At 34.2% G+C, this 21,600-nt stretch overlaps 1 protein-coding gene across 1 annotated transcript in view; it reads left to right on the plus strand.

Annotated features, from left to right (window-relative positions):
- The window catches only part of Lnpep (leucyl and cystinyl aminopeptidase), an 88,331-nt gene extending 67,162 nt beyond the window's left edge, over window positions 1-21,169 (plus strand). Inside the window, exons 12-18 of the mRNA XM_005326140.5 lie at window positions 4,293-4,476; window positions 5,701-5,857; window positions 12,354-12,538; window positions 14,042-14,203; window positions 16,432-16,572; window positions 17,292-17,373; window positions 17,938-21,169. Of these exons, the coding sequence (XP_005326197.2) occupies window positions 4,293-4,476; window positions 5,701-5,857; window positions 12,354-12,538; window positions 14,042-14,203; window positions 16,432-16,572; window positions 17,292-17,373; window positions 17,938-18,069 (1,043 nt within the window). The 3' untranslated portion in view covers window positions 18,070-21,169. The remainder of the gene's footprint in view (window positions 1-4,292; window positions 4,477-5,700; window positions 5,858-12,353; window positions 12,539-14,041; window positions 14,204-16,431; window positions 16,573-17,291; window positions 17,374-17,937) is intronic.
- Window positions 21,170-21,600: the final 431 nt, after the last annotated feature.

Genomic DNA, 21,600 nt, shown 5'->3' on the forward strand with positions numbered 1-21,600 from the left:
ACATGGTAGATATCCTGTTTGTGTTTTTCAATAACATCCTTTACTTCTCCACTTGTTCTACAAGTACTGTTTCACTTAATGTCTATTCCTGTGTTTGATATATACCCCCATTGAGGGTAAGGATCATGGCTGTATGAGTCACTCTTATAAACTTAGCACTCAGTAGACAAATAAAAATTTATCGAATGAATAAATGTTGGTCTGTAATGAGATGACTCAATTTCAGATGTAACTATAAAAATATAGAAAACATATTCAAAATATGATGAAATATTTTATTGTCTTTTATTTGAAAATAATCTCAAATTCTTTAAGGGGAATATACAAAATGCCATGTAATATAGTTGGTTTAATCTAGAGACAGAACTTGGCCTATATATGACCCAAATATGACTATTACTTCCTCTTCTCAACTGCTTATTTCCCTTGCTACTGCTGCTGCTCTAATTTCTGCCAGTCAGGTTTTGAGAACCCACATTGAAAATGTTTTGTTTTTACAAAAAATGTTTGATGCTGAGGACAGTTGAATTTCCTTGATTTCTATACTCCCACTGAGAATTACACTTACTTTATTTGAATTTTCATTTTTTTTCCTATTCAGAGAGGGTGGCTTCAGGCCTCTGCTATAAGACTTCACTATAGCTTATTATTTTGATTTGTTAAATCTATAGTATATTATCTGATATTCTATTTCCAAGGTTGCTGGTGAGTTAGTTCAGTCATATATAGGAGTTTATATTTGGTCAATGTCTTTGTCAATTTTCCCCATATGTATGAATTTTAGACAGTTATTTGTGTGCATAAGAATACCTATATGTGACCATTTTTCAAGGCTACATGTCAAAGAAATTACACTAAACCAATGTTTCTTTCTCCACTTTTTTCCCCCTCCCTTTCCTTCTTTTATCCACATCTTATTCAAATGTAACCTCTTTAACTATAGGAGATATTTATTTTAAATCTAACTGGAAACATTCACATTTCTGAAAGTGTATCATTGTTCCAGAAATATTTTTGTGAAACTAAAAGACATGTGATGTATGGAAAGACACTTGGAAAAAGAGAAGAAAAGGAATATAATGACTAGGCATGGTGGCGCACGCCTATAATCTCAACAGCTTGGGAGGCTGAAGCGAGAGTATCTCACTTACAAAGCCTGCCTCATCAATTTAGCAAGGACCTAAGCAGTTTAGTGAGACCCTGTCTTAAAATAAAACAAAAAAGGCTGGGAATATGGCTCAGTGGTTAAGCACCTCAAGGTTCAATCCCCAGTAAATCTACCCCATGCCCCGCTGCCAAAAAAAAAAAAAAAAAAAGAAAGGAATATAATGAAGATATTCATCATGTGCCGTTCTCTGCTCTTGCCATTTTCTTAATAAAATAAGAGAAAGGAAGATGTATTAAAGAATATATTAACAAGAGGGGATATAGTTCAACTGCATGTGTTATGCTAGCCCCTATAAGCAAATCAGATATGAAATTTTATAACTATTTGTAGTAAAATATGTTTACTGTTTCAGTGCTTTAATGTTTCTTTGTAAAACAGTAGTTGATTTTCATAGTTTATTTAAAAAATAGCTTTTTTAAAAAATCACAGTTAGATTACTTCATCTGGGTTTCTTCCATCTGAGTTACTCTTTTTTACTACTCAATGGACTGTGAAATTTGGACTGTTAATCTGTTAATGATTATAATAAATTAAAAACATATGAGTATGGCCTCATCCATATTTGAACTGCAGGATGTAGTTGCCCTTCCTTGTATGCAGAGCTGTTACTTTTGATACCTGTGGTTTTAAGGTCCTCCATTCTAGATCATTCAGAAGACCCAAAAGGGACTAGTTTGTTGATGCTTTAAATGATAGCTCTCTATACTATTGGCTGCATTGTTTATGTTCTGTCAACTTGATGACAGTAATAATTTCAAATACACTCTCAGCTGGGTTCCTCCTCTCTACCATCTGGAATTGGCTAGGTTTACAACAGGGCAGGTTGCTTATCAGCCAAGATACTCAATATTTCATAATTTTTGCGTCCATCCAGTAGAACTATTGCCAATCTTTGTCTCCCTTTTTTTGGGCAATGGAGATTTGGGGCTCTGTAGCCCTTCCTCCCAAGGTCTTCTCTTGGAAAAAGCTTTATAGGAGATTGTTTGGTATCTGGAGAATGTTGATATTTTTTAGATTATCTCATGATAAAGTTAACTTTATTAGTCATAGGTTTATTAAAAATGATTTCAACTTGGAGCAGCTGCTGTTGCCATTACAAATACTCCTTAGAAGTGCATTCTGCCCTGGAAAAGAAATAAACTGATTTAATCTAATTGATCTTTCCCACCTGCTGCTATATCAGCAGTACAACAGAAATGAGTATGGAGTTTTTTAATGAAAAAAAAAAGATTAACGGATATGTCCTGTTAAGACTTGATCAGAATGTCTTTTTTCATAGAATTGGATTAATAAAGATATTAAATGAATCTGATAAACAAATAATTCGTGCTTTTGAAGTTGACAAACCCTAAAGCTTCAGATACTAATAAATAATCTTTGAGTTTACAAGGATTCTCAAGCATTTTTATATACAAAAACAATTCACTAAAGAATTAGATGATGAAAAAATTTAAAGTCTGTGTGTTTCAAAATAGAAGATTGTTTAAACTGTGGTAGGTCTTAAAGTGGAATGTTATAAATCTTCATATGCACTTCTGAACAGTGCATATGAGAACAATGGAAAATGGAGGGATGATCTGATAGGTGAAAAGTAGCATAAATATAAATGCATATAAATCCACTATATGAAATTGTAGTTCAGTTAAAGCATACATGGGAAAAAGCTTGACAGGCAATGCACTCCAAAATGCTATCGTTATCTGAATTTAGATTACTTTTTTTCTCTCTCCTTTCTCTTGTGATTAAAAAAAAATTCAAAGTATTGATTACTTTAAAATGGAAAAATTGTATCACAAATATCTACAAACTTTATTTACATATGATAGGAAACTGTTTGCCATGATATAATCTTTTTTAACTCTTTCATTACTTCAAAGATGTTTTTGAACATCTGCTAGATACACTGTTCTAGGGATTGATAGATTAGCAGGGAACAAAATAGTAAGCCCATGGGGCTTATATGCTAATAAACAGTAAACGTCAAGATGCTTAAAAGCATACCCCTATTATGTTGAAACCATATTCTTGTTGCCAACTTTAAGGGACATTCTTGTTTAGTAATTTTAAGGATTTTTAAAATTCATACATATATCTTGTAATCAATTAAGCTTTTCATTATTTGTATATCAGTTGAAAAAATTGGTTAGAAATTTTTAACAATTCTCTCAACATGTATATGTGTGTATTAAATATATTATATATATTATCATATGACATGTATATGTGTATATATGTGTGTATATGTGCATGTATGTATATATATGTATGTGTGTGTGTGTGTGTATGTATATATGCTATAAAAATGGTAGGGGTCCAAAAAGCACATATGGCTTTCTATTATTATTCTATTATTCTATTATTCTATTATTTGTACCTAATGAAACCATAAGCCTTCCCTAATGTTATTTCGATAACTTTGAATTATGTGACTTTTCTGAATGGCTTTGTTGTTCTTCCTCTCTAACTTAACAAAAGACTGAGTGGTGCATGCACTTCTCTCTCTGTTTTTCCTTGCTGTCTCACAGTACATATACTTTCCCTTTCTCTCCCTCTCTCCTCCAGCTGTAATGAACTAGGACCAGTTCACTGCAGGGGCACTGTGGACACTTTGGGGGCCTTGAACACATAGGGTCCCTACTGAACCTTTGTCACTTGGCTAACATCTACATAATCTGAAATCACTTACAAGAATAACAACTTAGACATCATTTCTTCTGAGAGACCTCTCCAGACTTTTCTACAGGATGAAACATTCTGCGTGCTTTTACTAAATTTCATATTTTCTTCCTCCATTGATGGCACTTATGTGACATTGTGCTTATTGGGCTACATTAGATCATAAAAGCAAAGATATATCTGCCTGTTCACCATTTGCTCTCCAGTGCCTACCCTAGAAACAGCAATGCCCAGTGAATAAATAATCCTTAAGTGAATGAGTGGCAATCTTTGTTAACATGAAAATAATTGCACCAGAAGACCGGCATTCACTTTCTTAGTAGAATGATTAAAAATAAAAATATACTATATTAACTATAAAAGTGCCCATTTAACTTTTTATTTTCTTATATTTCCTTCTCAATGTTTCTCTCACTCTCTCTCTCTCTCTTTTTTTGGTCTATCTTAGATATCATCAATCTTACAGAACAAGTACAGTGGGTCAAAGTCAATACAAACATGACTGGCTATTATATTGTACATTATGCAGACGATGACTGGGCAGCACTAATCAAACAGTTGAAAATAAATCCTTATGTTCTGAGTGACAAAGACCGAGCCAACCTCATCAACAGCATCTTTGAACTTGCAGGGTAGAGTATGCTTGTTTTGAGTTTTTGTTTTGATGAATTACTGAGGGTAAAGAATAGTTCAGAAAAATGGTTTACTGACAGACATGGTGGTATATGCCTGCAAAACCCAGTGACTCAGGAGGCTGAGGCAGGATTGATCTCAAGTTTATTTCAAGTATAGCTTTGGCAACTTAGTGAGACCCTATCTCAAAAAAAAAAACAGGGGGTGGGGTGGGGTCTGGGGATGTAGTTCAGTAACAGTGCCCCTGGGTTCAATCCCAAGTACCACCAAAAAAGAAAAAGAAAAATGATTTCGGAACATCAGCTAAAAAACATATTGAAAAGTTAAGAAACATACAACAGAATTTAATAATAATTCAAGAGCAGATACCAACAAGCAGAATACATATTTTTGCTGAATAAATTGCTGTAAGAGTTCAAACTTCCTTTGGTTTCACAGAGAGAATTCTTTTTAATCAGCAGTGGGATTTAAGTGTGATGTTTAGTGCCCATCTGCTGGCTTGATGGACACCACTAATGGCGAGAGTCTCCTTATCTGTGGACTGCTTGCCTTCCAACCACTTCATATATTATACAATCCCACAGCCAAGAATGACAGTGGCCTATTGTAAAGATAGTCTTTGAAGAGATTACCAGTTTAGATTGATAAATTGGCCTAAAAGCATTAGGAACATTCAATGGGATTCTACTTGACCACTCTTCATTTTGGTTCATTTTTTATGTAGTGGCCGTCTTGTATTATTTCAACCATCACTGCTATGATTTTTATATAAAGTGGCTAAAGTTTAAAATGTGCTCACCATAAATTCACAGTGGATAAATTTCCACAAAACAACAAATAAAATGTTTTTGTTTCTGATTCACATATTCTGTGCCATTCCCTTTCTTCTGTTAAATACAATTATTAAATAAATAAAATCAGTTTTGTTCATCTTTTCTCACCCAAAACATTGAAATACTTTTACTGAATCAGAAGAAATTCACAGGTGACTTGTAAAATAAAACATGAGATATATTGTATATCTTTCTCTTAGAATGCATCTTTAACCTTTGGCCACATGAACATTAAGTTAATAATACTGAGTTTTAACTGTACAGGATGCTACTCTGTGGTTAAATTTCTGATCCTTGAGACTAGCCATCTAGCTATAAAGCTCTCCAACATTCATAGAATTTTTCTGTGTGTTTCAGTATATTTACATTTCCTGTTGTTTCATCCATTAGCCTAGGCAAGGTGCCTCTTCAGAGGGCCTTTGATTTGATTGATTATCTTAGAAATGAGAGCTATACTGCACCCATCACTGAAGCCCTGTTCCAGACTGACCTTATCTATAACCTTCTTGAGAAACTGGGGCAAATTGATCTGGCCTCAAGACTGGTGGTAAGTCTACCTTTCTGCCAATTTCCCTTATTGCCTGCCTTCAATGTTGTTATTTACAGGTTTGGGTTTGTTCAGTCAGTGTTGGACTAAAAAAGCAACCAACTAAATACTATTTTTTTCATTTTCTTGATTGTGAATTTTTTACTTTGAATCAAAATGTAATTGCTTACCATGCAGAGATAATGAAAGTTTAGTGTAAGGTACATTTGTTTGATTATCCAAATGCAGACTTTTGACACTGGTCTGAGTGTGGGGTCATATAAAAAAAAATGTCTCTATTTGAATCCTAGTTATTTTTTACACAGTGAATTTTTGAAATAGGCCCCTTTTCAAAGTAGATATCCTATTAATTTGCTAGTTGCCAGGCCATTATGTTTGTGCTGAGAAAATCCTGGTTAGGAGTCCTGCTGGTTGCCATCCAGTGGCTGATGACACTGTTGGCAAGCACTAAAGGAGTCGGTATTGCAAGCTATTTACTATTTGTTCTTTGTTTTGCTCTGATTTTTAAAAATTTATTTATTCTAATTTGTTATACATGACAGCAGAATGCATTTCAATTCATAGTACACATATAGAGCACAATTTTCATGTTTCTGGTTATATACAAAGTCACACTATTCATGTCTGCATACGTGTACTTTGGGTAATAATGTTCATTTCATTCCATTGTCTTTCCTACTCCTCTGCCCCCTTACTTCCCCTCCCTCCCTTTTGCTCTATCTAAAATTCCCCCATTCTTCCCATACTTTATCTCCTCCCATCTTCATTATTGTGCTACTCCACATTTTCTATGATGATTCTTTCATTTATGGGTGATTCTCAGTGAGGGGATGGGAATACAAGGCATTTCGGCCAGAAGAGGCTTGAAAAGCACCCTCTCCCACATTTCTAATCTGACCCCAAAGAAGGCACCCTATTTTTAGTGCATGAGATTTTAAGATTATTTCTGAGTACTCTTTAGTGAATAGTTAAGATTTTTGTCACTTTCTGTTCCATTAGGCTTTCAGCTAGCAGCCCTCATAAATAATAATAATAATAATAAAAAATCTAGTGCCTAGATCGAGACCTGGCCCAGGGTGACACTCAGTAATATTGAATGAATAAAGCACACCAGAAACAAAAGCATCTGAGTACTTATTATATTCTGTACATTCTGAGTGCTTAATGGAGATTACTTTATGTAATCCTCACACATTATCAAAATAGGTATTTCTGTCCCCATTAAATAAATGAGGAGACTGAGTAACTTCCCCAGGCACTTACCTAGTAAATTATAGAGCCAAGATTCAATCCCAGATTACTTTCATTCCAAAGCCTACTGTCTGTGTTGTGTTCCTATATTTTGTGTTCCAGAAATATTTCTTCAGGATACCTTTTGTTTGAAAAATTAAAGCTTCTTTCTTGCTATCATTTTTTTTCCTTTTTAAAATTGAAATTTTACCTAAAAATAGTTTGAAACATTTATCAACTATACATTTAAGATTTAAAGTAACAGACCCACATCTAATTGTTTTCTTGAAAATGATATCATCAATTTATAATATATTTTTTATACATATAATATTAGTAATAGAAATTTTTACAGATTTTATGTGCATTTCCAAGAGATATGGAGATAACTTGCTAATCTCTAAAGCATATGTAAAATCTAACACAGGTCTAAAGCATATGTAAAATCTAACACAGGATTTCTATGGTGGGATATAAAAAGACTGGCCATTTATTTACCAGTTTGGCTAATGTTGATAGACATGAGGTTGTTTGTGGTATGGAGCTGTCACAGGTAGCACTATTATGAGTGTTCTTCTGTCTATGGAGAATATTTATATGCATTTCTGTGGGGTATGTGTCTGGAAATGGAATCACTGACTCATAACATGTGCATAGTTAATGCTGTACTGTCAAGTAGTTTTTCATAGTTGTACCAATTTACATTCCCATCAGCAGTGTATACAAATTCTAGATCTGCCATTGTTAGTATTCATAATAAATTATTTTTCTTTTAAGCAGTTGGGGGTTATTTACCAGTGTTGCAATTTTGGTTTTAATTTGCGTTTTCCTCATGACTAGTGAAGATAAATTTCTTTTGATATATTTGTACTATTTTAATGTTGGATGTTATCTTTTGTAAACTGCCCAAGTCTTTTGCTAATTTTCCTATTAAATTATCTGTCTTTATCTTATTAATTTGTAAAGTTCTTTACCTTTGCAGATATGAATCTTTTGTTAATTATGTGTATTTTGAAATACCTTATTTTCCTCTCTTAATGATGTTTATAATTACTATAAACTCTTAAGACTTCAATGTAGTTTAGCATACAAAATTTTTTGCCTTCACCAAGATATTGTGTTAACTTCTGAACTTAACCTTTTACATTTAAAACTAGGATAGCTCTGGAATTGATTTTTGTGTATGGTATGAAGTAGATACCAAGTTTTACTTCATTGTGGCTATCTGGTTTTCCCAGTATATTTCATTTATATCTGTATTTTTAATTGTGAAATTACTTTGGAAGTGATTAGTGCCATATTATATCAGTACCAACTGAGGTAGTATATTAGTTTGCATAATAAATTATTATAAATTTAGTGTCTGAAAACAACAAATTATTTTTTTCACAGTTCTAGAAACTAGAAAGCCAAAATAAGTTTTTGCAGGGTAGGGCGTGTTTCTTTTGGGGAAGAATCTATTTCTTGTCTCTTTCTTAGTTTTAGGTGGTTGCCAGCAATCTTTGGCATCCCTTGGCTTTGTAAGATTAATCACTCCAGTCTCTGCCTCTGTCAACATGGTCTTCTCCCTGTGTCTCTGTGTCCCAGATTTCCCTTTTCTTCTGAGAACACCATTTGATTAGAACTACTGTATCCCAGTATGACCTCATTTTAACTTGATATCTGCAAAGACCCTATTTCCAAATAAAGTTATATTCACAGGTTCAAAGCAAACATGAATGTATGTGTGTGAGAGGTCACTGTTCAACTAACTCCATAGAAGTAGCAACAAATAAGATTAATATATTTAATTCATTTTTCCCCACTATTGAAGGACAATATTAGTTTTGAATATAAAGAATGTCTGCCTACTCTGAAGCCATAAACCTAATTATGTTTCATCATGGTAGAAGCCATTTTCTCCCTGACTGTCTCCATTAGATTTGTTTAGGGCTTAATCTCAGGAAGCACTTATATTTACCTCAAGCTGCCCTATGCTGAGAACACAGATATTAAACTCAATTCACAGATCTGGACCTTTGAAATTCTTTCCTATTGGTACTCAGTAACTCTTCTTTCTACTGTATCTTCATCCTGGATGATTTCCAATTTTCTGGGCAGGTGTGTGTTCATTATGAACATACTTCAGGGTAGAATCCCAAGGACTGATGGACAGATGACAACGACAGGAGGCTTAGTATATGTTTCTACGAACCCAGACCCTTTTGCTGCTGTAGGTCTTCATGTTGTTAACTAAAATCCAAGTTGGCTTCAGTTCATCATTAGAGAGAACCTGTATCTTTTGAAATTCTTTTTCTAATCTTAGGGCATTATGGTAGCATCAGAACTCTCAAACTATGAAATATGACAGTCTGTAGTGAGAAACTGAGATGGCAGACCTTTCTAATTCCTTGAGTCCAATGTTCAAAGTATTAGTGTTTAAAATTAGTGTCTAATTATTTTTGTCATTTTAACCAAAGCATTATATATATTGGATATTTTTGTGTAGGCTATACATGATATATGGCACATATTGTGATGTATACTGTGCTATTGTGGTGGAGGCACATTTGAATCTTGTTAAATTGTTCACATCTGATGTTAATGTCTGATCCTAGCCATATTCCTGTTTTATCACTTAGAAATCTGTCATTCTCTTACATATGAGGCATTGGTGGGATAAATCTTTTTCAATAAAAACTGACATTTCACTTTTAAGAAACTCAGTTGACCTAGGAAAGAACTCTCTGGGCGTATCAGTGTAAAATTAGGACAATAAATCAAAATGTAATATATAACATAAGTGCCAGCATCTTTCCCTGTCTTTTATTTTTCAAACCATTTTATATTATTGTTGTTGTATTTTATTTTACATATCCATTGTTTGTTTCTTATATAACCCAACAACTTATTTCATCTCCCCACTTCTAATTTTTACTTTATGAAATCATATGGTTGGATTCTGTTGTTTAATGAACTAAAATTTCAAAACATTAATTTAGAAACCATAGAAAAACAGATTTCACTTTATTTCTGAAAGGGAAAGGTAATTTGAAGTACCTGCTTCATTAATATTAATTCAAAATATAACCTGAATTGGTAATAAATGTTCATACTTCATAATGAATTTTTCTAAAAATAGAATTATTTTTAATAAAATAGTTATCATTTGAAATATAGTTAAAATAAACTCTTAAGAATTCATCTTGATGATGTAATCTAGAGAGACACACTAGTAAAACTGTACCCCATAATTGCAGTAGTGTAACATCTTCAAGGGTCAGGTTTTCTTTGCTTCTAATATGTGAAGTGCCATTTTTTCCTTGAGCTCCTTTGTGTAATTATAAGCCCTCAATAAGCATTGCCATATTTCTCCACTGAGTTTTTAAAAGTAGGATTTCAAACATAACATTTTTTCCCCTTACATTCTTTCTTTGTTTCTATTTGACAGTTTGAGTAGCTTTTAAATTTCTTTTATTATTTAGTCACTTGGGACAGTGAGCTCTCAGGATTCTATTGAAAAGGTTAGGCCAGTTGTAGACAGTTGCTACCAAGGCAGTCAGCATTGTCCAAGGGGGATCCTGTCTTGGTTTGATGTTCCTTGCATTATCAGTCTGCATTGCAAATATTTTTCCACTTCATGTTGTCCTCCCAATAACTCCCAAGCTTTAGCACTAACATGTTCCACCAGGTGTCTGTTTTCTATTTCATTGCTTTTAAACAAACAAAGCAAGTTGATACATTATCACAGACTTTGAGTCCTTCTTGCATAGATTCTTTTTTCCATTCTCCTGTTAAGCTCCATTAAGAGACTTATTCAGAGAAGATCTGCTGAAAAAAATGGCCTCAAATTTAAAACTCTCCAAATAAGATTCATTTGGGGTATTGACAATGATACACAAGAAGAAAATAATGCTTTGTGAGGAACTTGAACTAAAATTTCTGGGTTGAGAGATTTTTTTTGAATGTGATCATCTGTGGTCATAATGTGGTCATCACTTGATTAGTTGAGACATGAGAGTGATGGTGATGGAAAAGATAAACCATCAGTAAAGGGAATCTGCTTGCCTGAGATCCCTGAAGGAGAGGGGCACCAGTAAGGTTTTTTCCCATTGATCTTTCTTTATATAGCCATAAAAATTTTCTCTTTTAAAAAAAAATCTTGTAAACATTTTTATTAATTTTTTCTCTTCTAGTGGATTTAATAAATGCGTATTTCATAGGCAGTGTTTTTAAATCCTGTGTCTTCACCCTGCCCCCATGCACAACAGTTTACAATATAAAAATACTTCACAGTATGAAAATACTTTAGATAGTTTTATGCTTTTATTGTAGAGAGAGATGAAAAATTTGGTGACTCCTAAATATAAAAAATATATATTTTACAATGATTTCCTATTCAGAAGTGTGATTATAACAATGGACTAGATAGTATAGTAGAAATTATTAAATAATTGTCTGTTTTCTTAAGTGTGATAAGGCATTTTGGTTAAATGGGAGACTATCCTTATTTCTGGGAGTTGCATGCTATGGTATTTACAAATGAAACATCATGTCTGTAACTTATTCTCATATGGTTCAGCTAAAACCAGAAAAAAAACAAGCATGTGTGTGTTTTTACACACATATAAAACAAATGAAAGAGTGTTAAAAACTGGTAAATCTAGATGAACAGCATATGGATTTTCACTTCTGATAGATGTGAAATTTTTTTACATAAAAAATTGTGGGAATACTATAAATAATTATTCTTCCATATAGTATTCATTTTCTTGTTAGTTTGGTTATATTAATTTTCTATAGTATTAGACTAGTTCATATGTTAAATATACCTTTAATATTGAATTTAAAAACATTTAAACATTAGTCATCAGTAAAGAAGTGCATTTTTCTCTCCTTGCTTTATGAGCTTATGATTCTAAAGCATTAGTTCAGGAAATTTCAAGTTCCTTTCATCAGCGAGTTATAGGTGATAATTTTTGGCAAGAAAGTAACTTCTAGCTGAGTATACACAGGATACTGCACAGATGCCATTATTTTTTTCTGAGTTTATCACTAAAATCCCCCCCTTGTAGCAACCTTATGTACAGGCTTTGTTATTTAGTGGATTTCATTCCAGCTTTACATGGGATTCATATGTCATTTGATATCTAATGAGAAATATCTGTGCCCTTTTTGCCCTTTTTCTTTCCTAATTGAATAAATGTTGGAGAAAGATATGATTGTTCTGATTCTACTGATTATTTTAATTATTATTACTCCTTTATAATCCATTTTGTCTCTCTAGACCAGAGTATTTAAATTGCTTCAACACCAAATTCAACAACAAACTTGGACTGATGAGGGCCCCCCATCTATGCGAGAGCTTCGATCAGTCTTGCTAGAATTTGCTTGCACCCATAGCCTGGAGAACTGTAGCACTGAAGCCAAGAAGCTCTTTGATGATTGGATGGCATCCAATGGAACTCAAAGGTGAAGTGTATGTCCACTCAAGTGAATTCCCTTTACCTCACATAATATACTGAAAACAAATCTTCTTAACCTGGGTCGTAAATGTTATAAAACTGCATGTTAATGTAGAAGAGGTCTATGTACCTATGTTCTCAGACAAGACATTTTTAAAAATTTGGGTCAAATACACATAACATTTACCATCTTAACCTTTCATTAGAGTACAGTTGAATAGTGTTAGGTATACTCACATTGTAGTGCTCCAAATTCCAGAACTTTTCTCCTCTTACAAAACTGAAACTTTATACAAATAAAACCCCTGGAAACCACTTTTCTGCTTTCTGCTTCTGTAAGTTTGACTACAACAGATATGTGATATAAGTGAAACCATACAGCATCTATCCTTTTTTATTTACATAATGTCTTCAAGGTTCACATATGTTGTAGCATGTGTCAGAGATTCCTTCCTTTTTGAGGGCAAGTAATATTTTACTATATGCACTAATGCATTTGTTTATCCATTTATTCATGGATAGACCTTTGGATTGCTTCCACCTTTTTAGCCATTGTGAGTAATATTGCCATGAACATGGGCACAAATCTCTTGGAGCCCTTGCTTTGAATTCATTTTGATATATATCCAGAAGTAGTAATGCTGGATCATAAAAATTCTATTTTTAATATTTTGAGGAACTGCTATGTTGTACCATTTTACATTCCCACCAAAATTACATAAATATTCCAGTTTTTCCATATCATTGCCAATGTTATTTTCTGATTAAAAAAAGAAAGCTATTGCAGTACTAGAAATTGAACCCACATCCTCACACATGCTAGGCAAACATTCTACCACTAAACTACAGTCCCAGTCCCTATTTTTTTTATTTGATAGCAGCCATTCTTATGGGTGTGTGATGACAAAAAGGTCTCCTTTAATTTAGAAACAAAACATGGCAGGTAGAGTGAGCAGTTAGTAGCAACACTTTGGGTGATGATCGATTGTCTCCAGGCTCTTTCTTGGGCATTATGGAGAAAAGATTCAAGTATCAGATAGGAAGTTGGGAGTGGAGGATTCGAATAACTCTTCAAGTTTTGCCCATTTCAGAGATCTTGAAGAAACCAGACTGTGTTTCATCCTCTCTTCTTATTATATCCTGCCCTATGTACCCACTTCTGAATTTATACCATGAAACTTGCTACATGTTATTATTGCTGTACACTTTGAGATAGCCATGAGTTCCTGGAGGACAGGGACTATTTCTCATCCCTTCTCCAGTTGCCTACCTGATTCTTAATAGTGCTTGGTGAATCATTACTGTATTAAATTGCACTGTGAACTGATGTTCTTCAGAGTCCTACTCATAGGAAAGCAGAAATCACTGAATTAACCTTTTTCTTGACTCTAAATTGTATAGTTAAGACTTTTGTGATTATTGCCTACCCTGCCCCACTCAATACCATGTCCTTGTCTTTGTATTCAGAATGCTTTCTTATTTTTCTTATGTTTGATCATCTCTCTTACAGCCTGCCTACTGATGTCATGACTACTGTGTTCAAAGCTGGAGCAAAAACTGAGGAAGGCTGGTTATTCCTCTTAAGCAAGTACAAATCTGTAGGCTCTGAAGCAGAGAAAAACAAAATACTTGAAGCTCTTGCCAGCTCAAAGGATGTATGGAAACTTCACTGGTATGAAGCTAGTCAAGGAATATTTGATATAAAGAAACCAAAAGATAAAAAACACTTTGCTCCTCAGATGGAATTTCATTTTCTTTGAGATCTCCCTCTTCCTTTTTGTCATAAGCCAGACCTGACTTGGGCAGTATGACAAAATGCTGCAGGTGCTGGGCTTCATCTTAGGGATTGAACCTTTACAGACAGGCAAAATATGCTTTATTCAAAAGAGGTTGGAAATGTTAGGATCACAACCTTCTACCCTCCCCTCAAAAATGTCTCTTCCCTTTGGCATGTTTTAAACTACACAGTTAGTACCTCATTCTTTGGGGCTAAGGCATTTCTCTATTCAAACTGTCATTTTACAAATGCAGACACTTCAGAAAAAGATAATGTAGGGTGGGGCTTTAGCTCAGTGGCAGAGCCCTTGCCTAGTACATGTGAGGCACTGGGTTCAATCCTCAGCAGTGCCACATAAAAATAAATGAATAAAATAAAAGTATTCTGTCCATCTACAACAACAACAAAAAATTAAAATAGAAAAAGGTAATGTTTAAAAACTTAGAAGTTCTACCTTCGTGTGAATTTATTCGCCAGACTTCTTTTTAACATCCAGCTGATGAAGACTTGGGAATGGGAATTTCACATGGGTGAAAGAAGGGCTGTAAGGAGGCCTCCTAATAGGAGGAACACACAATGGCAGGGTAGAAGAGCTCCAGCCAAGAGAAGTGGGAAGGTATCTGGAACATGGGACACAGAAGCTGAAAGCCACACAAGAAGGATAGAAGGAGGCTCCTGGGTCTCCTTTCTTCTCTTATGTAATTTCATTGAGATAAATCCTAATGGTGTCACAGAGATGCCCTTAGCATGTGCTCACTTTCTACACAAGACACTGCAAATTGGCATTTTATTTAGAGCAGTGGCCAGCCTTTGACCTAAGCAGATAGAGAAAACTTTATTTCCTGGTGCACCACACATGCAACTCCCATTATAAGGTGTTCAAATCATACCTAGAAGATGAACTAAAATGGAAGTCTTTCTCATGACCCTTCACATTAATTCTTATTTTCCCTTCTCTCTGTTAATAGTAGCAGTTGTGGCCTACAGCTTGAGCATTTGTCTTATGAAAAATTCTGCAAGAGAAGCACTCTGACCCCCACATATCAGAAAAAGATGCTCATCCTGCATATGCATTCAGACATGTCTGCATATTTAACCACATTTTTTAAGTACTGGGAATTGAACCCAGGGGTGCTTTACCATTGAGCTAGATCCATAGCCTTTTGATTTTTTAGTTTGATCTTGCTAAGTTGCTGAGGCTGGTCTCAACTTGCAATCCTGCCTTAGCCTCACAAGTCACTGGAATTATAAGTATGCACCAGCATACCCAACTTTAATCACATTTTTAACATAGATTTATCCTATATTCAGTGTTTTCTTTTTGATTAGTAATCAATTATTGAGTTGCAAAGTCAATTCATAAAGCCTACTTTTCTTTGTTTTTATGGATACATGGTATTCATAAGTATGGCTGTATTATAATTTATTTAACCTGCCACATCTTGTTGGACGTTGAGGTTCTTTTGCCCTAAAAAATAGTGCCAAATTCTTTTGGGAGGGTGTGTTTTCCTTACTCTCAGTAAACCGTATAGTATACTATCTAAGAACCACATACATTCTAAATGCTAGGCTTCAGGATTTGTCAGTTATAAATCATGGGGCAATTATATAACCTTAAGTTTCTTCAACTATAATGGAGATGGATAATAAATGCCTACTTCATAGCACTGTTGTGTGGAAGACTTACAGCATTATCTAGTACACAAAATCAATAAATGCTACCTACTGATTAGTATATAATGAAATGTACCTTCATTGTCAAATCATTTAAACAACCCAATTTTTAAAAGTAATTAAAGTATTTATCTGCCTATTCAAATAAAAAAAATGATTTTGCTGGAAAGAAGTACCAGTCTCAAGAACTGTAATAAATTCTAACAGAATATATTCCCTAAATATCCTTCATATATCAAAAATTATTATGTGACAGTATATGTAAATGCCTATGTTTAGTTTATCCTTTATGTTTTAAAAATGGCAAGCTTTCACTCTTCAACTAATCCAATATTTATTTCCCTTGATTTGCTATCCAGCTTTACATAGGAAACCAATACTAATTTCAGTGGAGCCACCATGTCTTCATGAATGGTTATTTTGGAGATTAAATCTGTTTTGCTCTTCAGGTTAATGAAAAGTAGCCTTGATGGAGATATCATCCGAACACAAAAGTTGTCATTTATCATTAGAACAGTGGGCCGACGTTTTCCTGGACACTTATTGGCATGGGATTTTGTCAAGGAGAACTGGAATAAGCTTGTACAGAAGTAAGTTTCTCAGAGAATGACTTTTAGTGTTCTCAGACTATTTAGAAAAAGCCATCAATGTTGTGTTGGTTCACAGGAGTTGTGATTTGCTATGAGAGGAAAAATGCATCCATGACAGTTTATCGAAACACCCAGAAATATTCACATTTATAAACATAATTCTGTAGCTAGAGTCATTTAACAGGGTATTCCATTCAAGTACTAATCAAAGCCAGCCATGCATGACACCAGTCACTTAGACCAGCATGGCCACAGACTGTTTCAGAATAACAATTTATTTGGTGTGTTTAAAATTCCTCTCCATTGCCAAGGCATTGTGAGAACTCACACCTAGCCAGATAGCACATGCAGGCTTCTTTCCTCCTTTCTCTCTTTTGAAACAATGACATTTCTCTCTCTGTCTCTCTCTCTCTCTCACTCTCTCTGTGTGTGTGTGTGTGTGTGTGTGTGTGTGTGTGTGTGTGTGTGTGTGTATGATCTTTGAAAAGATCAAATGGATTAAAATTCACAGGGCTATCCCAAACTCTCCTGGCTGAATCTGCCTACCTTTCTTTCCCCCTGGCAGCAAGCATATGTAGCCTATCCTTGACCCTGAGGTGCAAGTTCCCAAGAGGCTTCACCTTGCCTTTGGCATTAAAACAAGTCCTTTGCACTCGGAAACAGTGCTTTGCTTACGTGTAGCTGCCTCATTTTTCTCTCTTATGTTTGTGTTTCTTCAGGTTCCATCTTGGGTCCTATACCATACAAAGTATTGTTGCTGGATCTACTCACCTGTTTTCAACGAAGGCACATTTGTTTGAGGTTGGTTATATAAAATGCTAGTGGGGAGCCTCTGTAGCTTTTCCCCTAAGTTTGCCTGGTGTAAGTGAAATGGTGTCTTTTCATGCTAATTCTCATCCCTTTTCTGTGTCTCCCTTCATCAGTGTTAATGATGCTATAATGAGATTACCTGTAGAGGTTTGGATGTATGGCAAGGAGAAAGCATTCTGAATCCATCCTTAACACTATTCCCTTTTCTTTCTGATACAAATAATTTCAGTGGTAATAAAATTACTTTGAGAAATTCCATTCAAAAGGTGAATTTAAACTTTAGGTACCACTCATTGTTTCTTGAACATTTTTTAATATATATTTTAAGTTAGAAAAATTCATTCTTGTGGGAGTAAAGGAAATTCATTTTTAAAACCACTTCAGATATCACCATGCTTGGTTGAGAACTCCATGTAGATACCTTCGATGTTAAAGCACTTCTCTCTACTGCTTGCAAGGAATCAGCAGAGCCATTGATAAGTTAAAGCTCATTTTTAAAGGATGGTCAGGTTGCTTGTCCTTTTCCTTTACAATTCTTCTATGTGGAACTTACAGGTCCAGGCATTCTTTGAAAATCAGTCGGAGGCAACGTTTCAGCTTCGTTGTGTCCAGGAGGCCTTGGAAGTCATTCAGTTGAATATCCAATGGATGGAGAAGAATCTCAAAAATCTATCTTGGTGGCTGTAGCATGCACAACTGCACCTCGTTTTGTCACCCATTTAGAGAGCTTGTGAATTTGGGCTCTGTTGCTTCTGCCAAAGCCAAGGTGAAGCCAAGACTGTGGCAGAGTTGTTTGCACTGTTAAAAGTTCTAGTTAGCTCAGGGCCCAACTGTCTTTTCTGAAATGTCTTTAGGCAGTATGTAGTTATTTATTACAAAATTATATTAATCTGTATGCCAACCATCTACAAAAACAATAAGTAATTTTTCTACCTTGAAGATATATGGGGAAAAAATCATTTTTGGAATTCTATCCTATTTCTCAGTGTCCAGGAAGTTATTGAACCAGTGAAACAAGGAAAGGTCTGCTGTAAGACCCACCATCTTTGCATGCTGCTGGTTTGGCAGCCCTTTGTTGCTTCTTGTTTTCAAATGCTATTGAAAGGTGGCTCAGAGCTGGCCTTGAAGGGTATGATAATGAAGATGGTGACACATGCAGCTGCAGAGAACTGATTTGTGTGCAGATCTACTTTTGATTTTAGGGTTTTGAGTAATCCTTTATTTTCTGAAAAAAGTTTAAATAATATCTCTATTATATTTTTTCCTGCACAATAGCTGGGTGCTACAGAATTTTTAAAAATTTTTTTTTGTTATTGAACAGATAAATAACCAGGACAAAAGGTTAAATTTTCCAAATATTTAATACTTTTTGTTTCATCTATATAGTGTTACCATAGGAAAATGTTCCAAACTGAGTTAGATTTAATTATAATTATTTTTTTCATGAATGCCAATAATCCCCAAAATCTATACACTGTCATCTCTCCTGTCCTAGATAGGCCTTTTTTTCAGATAAATATTTGTTTTAGATAAATATTTCTGTGTTTGTGAAAAACAATCTGTTGGCACTGGTGTTTTTCATTGTGACTTGTATCACTAGTACTAAGAATGCAATTTGCTTAAGTTGTCTTTTGACCTCACAGATCATAGATACTTTCTCTCTAAATCACACCCATGTGTGGATTTTCATTTTATATGATACAGTGGCATATTAGAAGCATATTTTAAAATAGGGCCTTTGAGAAATTAAAAAATTTTATTTGAAGTTCACCATAGTACCTTAAAGAAACAAAGAGAATGTGGGATAGGAATAAATCAAATTCATGCTTAATATGGTGGGCTTTGAATTTTTTCACTATTAAAAAGAGTACTATACTTTGGTTGAAAAAAAATCATATTCTTCTTTTATTATGGCCAAACTAACATTAAATGGAGTGGCCAAGGAAAGACAGAATGAAAGAAAGAAATCCAAAATTGTATGGCATTTTACTCCTGAAGGAGAAATACTGTACTTGAACTTTTTGAGCTATGCAGACTTATAAGTAGATTGTTATGTTTCCTTGATTCTTAGTAGAAAAGTTTTCTTCATAATAACTCGAGAACTTTATATTTTCTTTGAAAACAGCATATATGTACATAAAAAGGGGAATGACTTATTTGTGAGCACTTAAAACACTCCACACAGTCAGACATTGGGAAAGGTCACCTTTTTTTATTCAGCAGATATGAAGTTTGGATATGTGGGGTTGTGTACAAAGTTATATTTTATTTTATGAAAATATTTTTATATAACAAAATTTAAAAGGCTGGCAAGCTAAAAGATAGCCTGCTTTAATCCTAGTGTGTCTTTCTCAGTTTAGTCTTTTCTAAACATTGATTTGTTTTTGAAAATATTATGAGAATCACAGAATCAAATGAAGATGTCTTATTGAAACTGAGATGATTGTAGATCTTTATTCCCCTGTGCTTTGGTAAATGAATGATAATTTACTTGATATTTAAAGGTAGTATGTTTTTGTACTTTCAGAGTGAAGGAAAAAATATTAATCTTTTAGGGAATTTTTTGTTACTGGCATTTTACCATCTTATATTACTAAGTTCCAATTTGATACAGAGTTTAAAGTTTGCTACTTCTTGAAATCAGTTAAGATTCTTCAGTTTTATCACCCCATCTTCACATTGCTCCTAAAATATATGTTAACTCTGCATTCGGCAAATCTTGTATTTAATTGATATAATTTTTTTTCTGTGACTGTATGTGGGGTACAGGTGGTAGCATGTTGTTGTAAGTAAAACCTTACCAAAACATGGGCTGAAAAAGAGGTAACTCATGATCCATTACTCTCCCTATACCCAAAGATGTTCATTGCCATGATACTGGATCCATACTATTTGCAATTTTTATTTGTAGCCCTCACCTCAGTATTTTTGTCATGTTAGTAGGCCTCATCTCTATTTTTCCCATGGATTTCCATAATTTTTAATGTTATGCTAACCCATTTATATGGGAATTAAGTCAGGAATACAAGGTTAAATGAGAGGTATAACTTATAGTTATTAATTATATTGGTAGTTTTCTGATCCTCTCCCCCCAGTTTTATGTTATGCATTGTATTTCTTGGAATGCAGAAGCACAGAAGTCGTAATATGCCTTCACATAAGCACACAGCTATCTGACATAATTGAGTACTTGTTGAAATGAGTATTCAGTTCATTGAAGAGAGACGATCTACTTGAATATACTATAAAAAGGCACATGCTACTAAATCATTAGGAAAAACAGAATTGGAAATCTAGAATTGTATAAGGAAAACATGTACCTTGCAGACCTGAAAGGTTCAAAAAAAAAGAAATTGGAGGAGTTCAGATTGTTCTGTTGTTATGAAGGGATTAGACATTATACTGCAAGTACTGGCAGCTTCCATCTTAAGCTTATGCCTTCCTCCATCTGTTTTATTAAGTTTCTTTAAATGAAATTGTATTTGTCCTTGTTTCAGTGTTCACAAAATTACTATATCAGGCTCTATTTAACTTTTTTTTTTTGCTATATGTTTTAATTTTATGGGACTTTAGCCACTGTTACTGTAGGAATAAAAATGCTTTCAGAAGAGTCCTGGGTATAGAGAGCAAATCAAGCTGCATCAGTATTTTTGGGCACCAATTAGAATCCTTTCTGAATATTGGGAAGTAAGAAGTCATATTAAGTGCTAAGTTGTTTAGAATACTGCTAGCCTGTTACTGAACAGGATTTTAATAGTCTATGCAAACTAAAGCATTGGAACCAAAATTTGAACTTAGGCTGCCGAGCATTTAAATGACTCCCTTGTGTTTCATGGGGCCACAGGGAAGGTACAATGCATCTCAGATTTATCATCACCAAGGACAGCAGTTCCTGGACTGAGTGGCAAAATTAGCCCTGGATTTTGTTACATAGGCCTAAGAATTGGGGTCATAGGTATGATGGAGCTTTTCTCACCTTTGCCTTTATTACTTTTGTTTTTATTGGAATTATCTCTTTAAAAAAAAAAAGCTTTTTCCCTCCTAACCCCCATTTGTATTTTTTAAAACTAAGGTATATTTTTTGCTCAGTTCTGCATTCTTTTATTTTGTGCTCTGTTCTCTTCATTGGCTAGTAAGTACCAAGTGAAAAGTGGAGGTCCAAAAAGGGATGATGAATCCCCTCATCTCCCTTTCCCATTTGCCTGCATGGCAATACCT

This window comes from Ictidomys tridecemlineatus, chromosome 1 (assembly GCF_052094955.1).
Source record: "Ictidomys tridecemlineatus isolate mIctTri1 chromosome 1, mIctTri1.hap1, whole genome shotgun sequence".
In the NCBI taxonomy this organism is placed as follows: domain Eukaryota; kingdom Metazoa; phylum Chordata; class Mammalia; order Rodentia; family Sciuridae; genus Ictidomys; species Ictidomys tridecemlineatus.